At 40.1% G+C, this 12,082-nt stretch overlaps 3 protein-coding genes across 3 annotated transcripts; all 3 read left to right on the top strand.

The window, feature by feature from the left end:
• Positions 1-865: 865 nt before the first annotated feature.
• On the top strand, positions 866-2,467 carry TM35_000211400 (uncharacterized protein; the record flags this gene model as incomplete). Its single annotated transcript, XM_029026990.1, has 1 exon — positions 866-2,467. The coding sequence occupies one exon, from the start codon at positions 866-868 to the stop codon at positions 2,465-2,467; it is 1,602 nt and encodes a 533-aa protein (XP_028881600.1).
• A 1,910-nt stretch (positions 2,468-4,377) lies between these two features.
• TM35_000211390 (putative chaperone protein DNAj) lies at positions 4,378-5,886 on the top strand (the record flags this gene model as incomplete). Its single annotated transcript, XM_029026989.1, has 1 exon — positions 4,378-5,886. The coding sequence occupies one exon, from the start codon at positions 4,378-4,380 to the stop codon at positions 5,884-5,886; it is 1,509 nt and encodes a 502-aa protein (XP_028881599.1).
• Positions 5,887-6,547: 661 nt separating this feature from the next.
• TM35_000211380 (uncharacterized protein) lies at positions 6,548-11,506 on the top strand (the record flags this gene model as incomplete). The annotated part of the gene is made up of 1 exon (XM_029026988.1): positions 6,548-11,506. One exon carries the CDS (start codon positions 6,548-6,550, stop codon positions 11,504-11,506), a length of 4,959 nt encoding a protein of 1,652 aa, XP_028881598.1.
• Positions 11,507-12,082: the final 576 nt, after the last annotated feature.

Raw genomic sequence — 12,082 nt, 5'->3', positions numbered from 1 at the left:
TTTTTTTTTTGGAGTGGGGTGGAAAGAAGAGTGAAGATAAAATAAAAAAGAAAAAAAAACATATGCAACAGTTTTTTTCTTCTTGATTGTGCTTTATATTAAAAAATAAAAATAAAAAGGGAGGAACAGATGGAAGAAATATGATAAAGTTATGGAGTAGAAGTATATATTATGTGCACATTATTTGAATGGGGCAGAATAACTAAGGTGTGTCCTTCTGTACCATTTTGATAATGCTGCTTCTGCTGCTATATTATCAAAGAGAAAGAAGGAAAAAAACAATGATGGAAAGTGAGTCTGTGTGATTGAACCCACTGCTCCCATCACTTGTATTACAAATATCCTTCTCTTTAACTCTGGGTTCCCTTTTTGTTTTTTCCTTCTCTACCTCGGGAGTGTCACTCTCAAATAAACGTTTGTTTCTCTGTGTAATGTGTAAGAAAGAAGTGACTTAATCGATAGTCTATTTCTTATTTTTTTTTACTTTTATTCCTTTCTTAATCCCTTCTCTTCCTTTATTGCACCATATATATATATATATATATTCTTTCTTTTGTTATTCTTCTTATTATCTCTTATTCTGTATTAGTTCACGAGTGAAAAGGAAATAAAAAATAATAATAAAATAAACGCTCCTTAAAGGGGAAAAAGTAGAACTCTCAGGGTGAACCAGAAGAAGCATATCAAAGCCAAGAAGGAACGCAACCCAAAAAAGGGAAAGAAAAAAGAACACTAATATATAGGAAAAGCAAACACACACATATATATATACGTACGTATATACATATATATAGAGAGAGAGAGATACAGAAACACAGACTGATACTTTGTATACTTTTGTTTTCTAGGTGCCATACATTACACAATGGGATCTGGTAGCAGTACAACAACGAGATGTAATAAAGACGATGCGAATATCCCCAAAGGATCGCGTCAACTTAACGTGATTGACACCATACTTATAAAACCCTCCGGCGGCGTTGGCGTTGTCGTCGTGCCTCCCCGCATACCTTCCACACTGCCCCCACCACCGGAGTACTTGGAGGCGATGCGTCCGGACGCCGTTGGGGGCGACAACCCGGCGGGGTCTGAGCGGCGCTACGCGTGGTTTGTGGAGGATCTCGACTGCCCGGGCGAGTGGGAGGCGTACGGCGATGAGGCGTCCGAGCGGCTGGACACCGCACTGCGTACGGGCCAGCAGACGTGCATGATTGTATTGAAAAAACGTGCCTACACAGTGGATTTACGTACAATGGAACAGACGGGATCGGGATCTACGGTGCGGCCGCGGCGAGTGAAACGTGTGGAGGTGGAGACCTCTGCGAATGAGTTGCGTGAGAAACGGTATATTGCTGTAGATCCATTTATTGAAGAGGCACTTGATGATGTGGGGTATGATATGGATGCATTGGAAGGAATAGAGAATGGGGATGGGGTTATGTCTAACACCCTTAATAACAATAATAATAGTAATAGTAATAATGAAACTAGTGTTGGTGGTGGTGAGAGTCATGATAACAAAACAGTCAACTCTGCCGTGTTTCCACGCCTTGTGCGGTCAGTAAAGGCACATTCGCAAACGGCATTTACAATGAGATTTTCTACAGATGGAAAGACATTGCTTACGGGTACGAGACAGCAACTGATACACTGGGATGTGGCAACAGCAAAAACAGTAACAGAGTTTTCTGTACATAATGGTGTTGTACTCGCAGCTGTGTACTCTCCTAATGGAAATCACGTCTTGTATGGTGGTGATGACCACGTCATTCGAATGTTTGACGTCAATGAACCAAAGGTAAAAGAAGAATTTCTTGGACACACGCATAAAGTATATGGAGTAGGGTATCTTGCTGGGGAAGAACGTTTTGCCTCTATAGCTATGGATAAAAATCTACGATGCTGGGATGTTGAAGCTGATAAATGTGTACGTATTATTACCTGTCATACAGGACCTATCTTTGCATTAGAGACATCTAAACAAAAAGAGTGGCTTGCCATAACTGGAGGAGATGATAATATTCTTTGTATGCATGATTTACGACTTGGTACGGGTATGGATGGTGCTGGTAGTACAGTTGCCTCCCGCTTTCTTGGTCACCGTAAAACTATTTGGACATGTGCTCTCCGCAGTGATGAACAGCAATTTGCCTCTTCTGGAATAGATGGAAGTGTGTTGGTGTGGGATATAAGACGCCCAGAATCACCGTTACTCCGTGCTTGTCAACATGCACGTCCGGTACATTTTGTGGAATACATGCCGTATAGTAGAGGCCTTCTCTCCTGCAGTAGAGATTCTACAGTGCGGCTTACAGATACTTATACGGCTGAGCCCGTCTGGCGTACAAAGGCACATGGAGGTACAGTCTTTCGTGTATGTTATCATCAAGGAACAGAGATGTTAGCCACAAGTGGGTCAGACGCCGTTGTGAATCTCTGGGAATATGGAAATAAAGATAAGTGGTGATGATGATGATGGTGATTTGCTGCTGAGGGAGGAAGGGTGGGGTTGTGTTCTTTATATACACATGTGTTTGTTTGTGTTTGTGTTTGTGTTTGAGTTATTGTATAGAGAGAAAAGAAAAGAAAAGAAATATCAATACCAGTGATGATAATGATGGTGGGAAAAATAAGAAGAAGAAGAGGAAGAAATGGGAAATAATGACGGTAAACAAAGTCTTTGGCAACGGAATCCACATACCACACTACGTAAAGATGAAGTGTGTGTGTGTGTGTGTGTGATAAGTGATGAAAACAGTAAGGAAGGAAATAATGAAAACAAGTATGTTTCTTTTTCTTTTTAAGAATAATAGAAGAAGAGTATAACACAAGCAAAAACAGAAAAAAAAATTAAAAAGAACAAAAAAAAACAACTTCAATCAAGATCTATTATTAATGTTCGAACATTAATTTATAAATCTTTTTCATGTTTCTCTGCTTAAGAATCTCTACATGCGTCTTTTTTATCCTGAGTGTTTTTTTTTTTTTCCCCATCTTCATTGTGTGTGTTTTTTTTTTTTTGTCGTTTCATCATTATACATAGTGAGGGATATATATATATATATATCAGGGTTTTGTTCGATTACACATGTACAGGATATCTTTATGGTTATTTTTTTTTCCTTCATTTCTGATTTCCCTCCCCACTTAGTAAACAGGGTATATATATATATATCCAATCATTTGCATGTTGAATTTCGTTTATTTTCCCATTACTGGTGAGATTATTGCTTCTCTTTTCGTTATTGTTTTCTTTTTTCTTTCTTCTGCTTCAGTTTTTACTATTACTATCGTATGTATGTGCAGAACTATGGGAGGGTGGAGTAGAAATAATGGAGGAACAGTACCCATTTATTTTCTTATTATTATTGAAGAAGTGATATATGTATAAACCCATCTCTAGAGCGAAGAAGAATGATATTTGCTTTCGCTTTTTCTGTTCTTTTATTTTTCTGTCTTCATGTCTCCCTACGATTTGACTATACACACGGAGGTTTTGTTTATATCTACATTAGTGTGGTGGTAATACCGAAAAGAAAAGAAAAGAAAAAAAAAAGAAATAAAACGGATGGGAGCAACCCCCAAGAATGGTGTTGATAATGCCTGCTCAGTGCAAATATAGAATCTATATTATTTTTCTCCTACTTTATGTTATTGTTTATTGTTTAATTCTGTTGTTCTTGTTTTTTTTTTTTTTTAACCCTTATGAAGTGATGTTATTCACTGTGTTATTATTATTATTAATTTTCCAATAAAATCCTCTATCTGTTATGATGTGCTTTAACTATGACTATTACTCGGACTCACTCTTTAAATTAGTTTCTCTTCTTCTTTCTCTGTTTTTTTTTTTTCTCCTTCTTTTCTTCTTCTTATTTCGCAAAGGGGAAGAAGGATATTGATCACATTATATTTCCAATAAAAACGTATTGTGATACGTACGTCTATAGGTCATTTTCTTTGCCTTTTATTTTTATTTTGCGACTCGTACTTTCAGCTCCAGTCCCTCACAAGGCATAAAGTGTGAATACAGAAGAATATATAAAAGATCAAGAAGGAGTTGTTTTCAAAGCAAAAACTAGAAAAGTATTTGAGGTTGCGTTTATTTATTTATTTATTTATTGAGTGAATCCGTCGGTATTTCTGAAGAGGTTATCTCTTTATATATATATATATCTCTCTTGTCAAAGATTGAGGGAACAAGCGTGAAGATCTCAGGAAAAGGAAAAAGAAAAAGAATTCATAGGGTTTGTGGGATATATACATCTAGACACACCCTATACGTGGAAAACTAAAAGCAATATATACGTATATATATATATATATATATATATAAATAACGGAATAGAAATTCTAGCTGTTTTTTTTTTTGGTGCCACAATGTCTGAGAATAGTGATAGTATTCTGCAATTGCATGGCATTGAACTCTTTGGTGCGTTAATATTTCACTATCTCACCAGTTCCTCCTTCAGTTGTGATGTGTTGTACACATTTCTGGAGAATACCACCTTTAGTGGAGGAGGCATACATCCAGCATCGCGGCTGTTAGCATCTATGGGTGTACTTTCACAGCGGATGGGGCAACGAGTTGTAGAGTGTATGCTTGTCGCAACGTTGATGGATAGTAGATATGAGTTGTTGCAAGATGCCGCACTGCTTCATCTCTTGTTGGAGTATGTACAGAAATACCGTTTCTATCAATTATGGCTTACACGTGTTCTGTATAAGGTAGGGAATTTATTATTCTTACCAGAACTTTTATGGGGTAAAACAAGTGAGGAGGATCTTTTAATGCGTCATGATAAACGTAAAAAGAATAGCGGCAGTGACAAAACAAAGGGAGTTGATAACAGTGAAGATGTGCTTAACTCTCTTCCAGTGGAGTATCAACGAACTCTTTTATTTTTCCGTCATTGCTATGATAGAAGTGTACCCTACGCTGTTTTCGCAAGTGGATTGGTAACGGATATGACTCAACAAATAGTAGAACAGGCGGCGTGGGCCACGGCATTCATTATCTCCCGCAATAAACACACTTCACGATGGCGATTGTTAAAGCCGTATCTCTGCTGCACAACCCGCAGTGCGATGGAAACTACTTTGGTGTATTTCACACGAGTAACGGGGGCGTGGGTGGGCCGTCGTCTTTCCCACACGGCCACAGATGGAAAACTCTTCTGGTGTGAGCGACTGCTGGTGTTGTTCGCATCGCCGTTTATTTGCTACGGCAGTCGCCTGGTCGCGGCCCGACTGCGAGAGCGACTGGAATTACTTCACCCCGCGACTGCAGAGGATGAAATGGAAGACCGCCGGGAAGCGGAGGAGGCGGCGGAAGAAGAGGAGGAGGAACTTCCAAATATCTTTAGACACACATACGGAATGGATGATGCTAACAACAACAACAATAATAATAATAATAATAATAATAATAATAACAACGGAAATGGGGGGGATCCAATGGGAAGAATGTCGGGTGCACAACCGGTGGATCTCTACGAGGTGTTGGGCGTACAGCCAAGTGCGAGTAATGAGGAAATTCGACGTGCATATCGACAAAGTGCCTTATCGAATCATCCCGATCGTGTAGGGAATGAACCGGGGAAACAGAAAGCTGCACAAGAACAAATGGTATTAATTAATCAAGCATATGAAGTACTCTCTTCCACTTCAAAGCGTAATCAATATGATAGATCGCGACGAATGGAAACAATGATGGGAAATTTTGATAGTCCTATCATTATCTCAGGTTCATCCCTGTCTGTTGCGGTGTGGGGTTTGGCAGGGGCGATATTGACAGTATCGCTTATTTTCAGTACAAGGTACTTCACTGCGTTTCACAACTTAACAGGTCCAGGGAGATCTCCTTTACGGTTTCTGGGCTTGGTTTGATGAAGGTATGGTGCGGGCGGAGGGGAGTAATAATAAACAGGGAAGAAGTACGCTATCTGATTATTAATAATCATAATCATTAGTAATATTTCTATTTATTTATTCTTTTTTTTTTTTTTTTGGTGTGTGCGTTAGAACGGAATGGACGATGGGTGAGAGTAGTTGGGAGTAGCGGGATAAATATGATGATTTGCGTTGTGAAGTTTAGTTGTGAGAGGGATTTGACGAACCAATGTGTTTGAGTACGTGAATTGAAATAACGAAAAGAACGAGAGAGAAAATAAAAGAAAAAAAAAAGATTATAATAAAAAAAAAAAACATTCTTGAGAGGGATAAGGCTTTTAGAAGGGGAGGAACGCTTTATATATATTTATACTGTACTGTATTCCAAACTTGTGGCTCTAGTCTTTTTTCTACCGGAGTGTATAGTAGTAAGGTTGAGATACAAAGACAAAACCAAGAAAAAATAAATAAAAAACAGAGTGTGCAAGTGTTATCAAGAAAAAAAAATAAAAAGAAATAGTATTCTTCTGGCATTGAATAGTTACATAGACCCCTCACACTCTCTACCTTCACAATTTTCCTCTTTTTCCTTTGAAAAAAAAAAAAATAATAATAATAACTAAAAAAAAAATAGAGGGTAAAAGAAACAAAGAATAAAATGAGTGGTCAACAACAACAGTGGGGTGGTGAGCCTAAGCAGCAACCAGGCTCAGATGCCGAATCCACATCCTCACCTATACCTGCACCCCTCGTCTTTTATGATGCTGGATCTGTGCTTTCTGTTCCAGTGACGCCGCAGCAAGTCATGGCGTTTAATCCACGTGAACAATCTCGAACTGTACATATAATGCCAGATGGAAGTGAGTACTATGGTGATTTTCTTCTTGATAGACCACATGGAATTGGTATCATGTTATTTAAATCCACATCAGCTACATATGGGAGTGGTGATAGATACGGTGGAGCATGGCATAATGGTTTATTTCATGGTGAAGGTGTTTTAATAACATCTGGGTTTACATATCAAGGTGGATTTTATGAGGGAAAAATGCATGGACATGGACGTATGACATACAGTCGACGTGTTTCAGATATGGTATTGCGTGGAATTTCTGTTTTCTCCCCATTTGAGCAAACGAACGCACCATTGGAGTATACTGGTGATTTCCATCATACACATCATCGTCATGGACGAGGAATGGCACGATACGTCAATGGAGATGTATACGATGGTGATTGGATATCTAATCGTCGTCAGGGACAGGGAAAACTTGTAACGGAGAGTGGTGAAGTATATGAAGGACAATGGGATAGGGATGAACGTCATGGATATGGTAAAATTAGTTATGCTGATGGTGGTCAATTTAAAGGTATGATGGTCCATAATAAACGTCATGGTGAGGGTGTTATGTTGTTTTCTAATGGAGATGAATATTATGGTACTTTTACAAACGATACCATACGAGGACAGGGAACTATGCGTTACAAAAATGGAGATGTTTATGAAGGAATGTGGAAAGATGGTCTTCGTAATGGTGAGGGTAAATATACACTTCGTAAGCAAGGAGCTATAGTAGAAGGTTGTTTTGTACATGGACTTATTCAAGGAAGAGGTGTGGTTCAACATCCTGGAGTTTCCACCTTTGTAGGTGAGTTTGACCGTGGAGAACGAAAGGAAGGTACAATATTTTGGCATGATAGTTTCCCTGATGATAAATCGTGTTATCAAGGAGAATGGCTTGGTGAAAAGATGCATGGTCATGGTTTATTATGGTATCGCAATGGTGATTTTTTCTTTGGACGATTTGTTAAAAATAAGAGGCAAGGACCAGGTAATATCCGCTACGCAGATGGAACAGAGTATAGTGGTTACTTTAATAATGACGTACGTGAGGGAGAAGGAATTTTACAAGGAACGAATGGATCTATTCAAGCAGGATTATGGTGTGGAGATGCTTTCATAGAAGGATATGATGGTGAATGGGGTAATAAAACTTTTAATGGTATAGGACACTTACAATTACGTGAACCATCAACTGTCGGAATTTCAGGAATTAATAATAGTAGTAGTGGTAATAGTAGTCCTCGTATGGGAAATACAAAAGATAGTTCTTCTGTTATTGCTTCTGCTGCAGCTGCTGTTGCTGCAGGGACACCACCGATTATAGAATACTTTGGTCTTTTTCAGAATGGTGTGCGTCAAGGTCCTGGGATTCTTCGACTTGCAGGACATACCATTATGGGAGATTGGAATAATGATGTATTGGATTGTGAAGCAGGATCATGGGAGTTTCCTTCTGGTGATTTATATATGGGTAGTTTTAAAAATGGAAATCGTGATGGGAATGTAGGTCGTATATGGTTTGCAGATGGTTCATTCTTTATTGGTCGTTGGAAATTGGATGCACCTCTTGGTGAGGGTGTATTTCATGCAACAGATCCAAAAGATCCTATTTATGCTCCTGAGGAAAGTGAAGTTAATACAGGTGATACAGCAACTTCTTCTTCTTCTAATAATAATAATACCAAAAATGTTAAGGGGAATGAGGAAACTAATAAAAATAGTAGTAATAGTGGTGGTGGTAACTCTTTTGGTATGATGAATATGTTTATGAACCTTTTTCGTCGAAAATTATCAGAGGAAGAAGAAGATAAGAGAGAGATTATTGGATTTCACGACCATTATGTGCTTATAGGTGAATGGGAACTAGCAAGATTACCCTATACCCTTTATCAATCTATTATGTCACGAGTTTCTTCTAGTGTTAGTAATACAAACTTATCTAAACCACCTTTATCCATATCTGTGGGTATGCAAGAGCGTCACGGTGTTGTTGTATTTAAATCTGGTGTAGTTGTGCGTACAGAATGGTTACAAAATCATCCACGTCTAATGCTTCCACATCGTTGGGATGCACCTTTGCACCAAAAGATTTATCCCATACAGAATGGTGATAATCGTAACAATACAAATCCTGGTGTTACAACTGGACAGAAGGCGTGTACCTTTTGTGATAAGGTATATACATTTTTCCGGAAGGAAACCACGTGTACGCTTTGTGAGCGTAGTAGTTGCAGTTCATGTCTTCATCCCATAGATGTACGTGGTCATCCACAAATTGAGGCTTTGGTACGCCTTCGTATGGGGTCTCCAACAGGTGGTATTGGAGGTACTAGTAGTAGTAGCAGTCCTGGTAGTGGTGGTAATGAGAATATGAGTAGTGGTAGTGGTGGAGGTACTGTTGTTGCCGATATTTCTGCACTTCCATCTCAGGTTCCAGCGTGTTTTGACTGTGGGCGAGCAGCGTTACTTGGGTTAGAATTTAATACCATTTGGTTACCTATGCGTTACTGTCAGGGATTTGCCAAAAGTGAAGAGGATGAAAATTCCAGAGAAGGAGGGGAGAAAAAGGAATCGGCAACGGCAGTAACAACGACAACAACAGCAACAGCAACAGTAACATCAGGGTTGTCAATAACAACGCCTTTGACGCCGGAATCATATGATAGGGAACAACGTTTACTGAAAAGTATAACATCTTTTATTCCTATGGAGGAAGATTATAAGGAAGTGGAAAGGGAGGAGTATATTGTGTATGAGGGATATACCTGTAGGTCTGTTCCACATATTTATGGTTCCCTTTGGTGGGGTAAACGTCATTACTACTGTGGTGACTTTCAGGAGGGCCGTCGTCATGGTCGTGGTGTGCAGATCTTCCCCAATGGTGAACAGTATGTTGGTCAGTTCATTGATGATGTCTGGGATGGACCTGGTGTGTATTGTGCGGATGATGGAACGGTGTATGAAGGTTTATGGCGTGAGGGTCGCCTTGCAACGTTGCGGTATCGTGGAGAAGTGGATGCGCAGCAGCGGCCGCATGGTTGTGGAGAGTCGTACAGTGCAGATGGTGGTCGGTATAATGGGGAGTGGTCTCATGGTGTCTGGCACGGTACTGGGATTGAGCAGCGAGGGAATGGAGTGGTGTACCGTGGAGAGTTTGTGTCTGGAGAACGTGAGGGACGTGGGAAACTTGTGGGCCTTGCGAGTGTGTTTGATGGGGAGTTTGTCGCTGGACGACGTGAAGGACGTGGGATGGAACGATTTGGGGAGTGTATGGTAGTGGGCGAATGGCGTAGAGATGTGCTGGTGGGTGCGGTCCGTGTGTATGATGGCATTACACAGACGGTATATGATACTACCTTTGCGGATAATAGTGATAGTAATAACACTAATAAGAATAAGAGTAACAATGATAATAATGGTGTTGCTGGTGGTGATGATAATATGTGTGGAGGGGAACGTGATGACTGTTTTGCACCTCCTGTGATGGTGGATGATATGCATAGTCCCACCTGTGCACTTTGTCATGTCTCCTTTTCACTCTTTCTACGTCGACATCATTGCCGTCTCTGTGGTTTTGTCGTCTGTGATGCCTGTTCGCAGCGGCGGGTGACACTACCGGCGCATTTTAAGTTGGAGGGCCCACAGCGGGTGTGTGATGCCTGTTCACAGCGGCTTAAACAGCGGCGGATGTTGGGAGTCAAACGTTATCTCAATGGGGAGGTGTATGCGGGCTGTTGGTCGCAGGGGCAATGGGTCTCACGGGGCCTTTTTCGCCGTCGTGATGGAAGTATGATTGTGATGGATATCGCCGGACGTCCACTGCAGGGAAATAAAGAAACAACAACAACAACAACTACTACTACTACTAATACTACTACTGATAATAAAACGGAAACATCCAAGCCATCTGGTGATTCTGTGTTGGATGCGGCACCTGCAGTGGAGGAACTTCGACTACTCCCGGCATCTCCTAATGCGGCGGTGGATGCCTTTTCACTGTGGTGGGGTATGATGCTCACAGTTGCAAATCTTCATGTGCCGTTAGATCTCACTCCACTCACAGAGTTTGTACTCCCACGACCAGAAGAGATGAAACCACTCAAACTATTCTCTACAGTGAGTAGCGCACATGATAATTCAGCGGCTGTACGTGCGGTGAAGTATACACCCGCTATAGCTCCACGTCCACCTCCCTGCCCTGTACCACAACCTCCATCATCATCATCAACATCAACATCATTATCATCACAAACAAAACAAGAAGGATTAAGTGAACAACATGAGTTATTTATGATACCACCACGGCCAATCATTTGTGACTCCATTCTTGAGCAACGAGTTAAAAATAGTCGAATGGAGATATTCCCCGCCGTACCACCAACATCATATAATAATTCTTCTTCTTCTTCAGATACAAATAATGTCGTCATGCTTTCCTGCTATACACAAGAGACGCTACTCCCACCCACACCGCAACCCCCACCGGTAAACACTAATGAACATGTACCATGGGATGATTGGAATGTGCGCCCTGTGCCTAAAATCCGCAATGCTACTGCGGGTACAGGTACGACTGCAGAGTGGCATCAAATGCCGTTTGCGTGTTTGTTTATGCGGCCGGATGTAAACGATGTGGATCGTGTCGTTCGTGGGGAGACAGCACGGTGGAGCCCAACGCCGATGAAAGGGCCGCAGGTGTTTACGGTGACCGATACACTCGCAGAAGGCGTGATTGTGGAACAAAATGATGTAAATCCTTCAAGTCCGATGTGAGTTGATGAAATAAGTCTGTAGAGAAAGAAAGAAAGAGAAATAAATTATATATATCTGGGTGGGTGGACTCTTCGGGTGTTTCTGGGAATTCCACTCATATATTGTTTTCTCTTGATTACTTCCAGACCAAAATGTACGTGTGGACCATGGTATATTTAGTGGGAAGAATTAACTAAAGAAGAAAAGCGTTTTTGTTTTTCCTTCTTCTTTATCTACATTGCTGTTTTTCCTTTTTTTTTTCTTTTTATTGCAATACTCTGGTTATAATCAATAAATATGTATATCCATCTATTGCCCTGTATATATATATATATATATATATATATATATATATGTATCTGTATATATGTCTCTGTTAATGTGGAAACATTTCTCTATTATCTCTCTTCTCTTTTTCTTTCTTTTTTTTTTCTTTTGTATGTATAGTGAAGAGGGGGATATTTATCCTTTTAGGGACTATTTTTCATCTTTGATTTCCCTCTTTTTTTTATATATTTCTTTTGCTTTTCCACATTCTTTTGTTTTCCTTCACTCGTTTATTGTTCTTGTGGTAAACATAAGAATATTAAACAAAAA

Source organism: Trypanosoma theileri, assembly GCF_002087225.1.
Source record: "Trypanosoma theileri isolate Edinburgh chromosome Unknown TM35_Tth_21_V1, whole genome shotgun sequence".
Classification (NCBI taxonomy): domain Eukaryota; phylum Euglenozoa; class Kinetoplastea; order Trypanosomatida; family Trypanosomatidae; genus Trypanosoma; species Trypanosoma theileri.
Note: the sequence above shows the minus strand (reverse complement) of the source record. Positions and strands in the feature narration are given on the sequence as shown.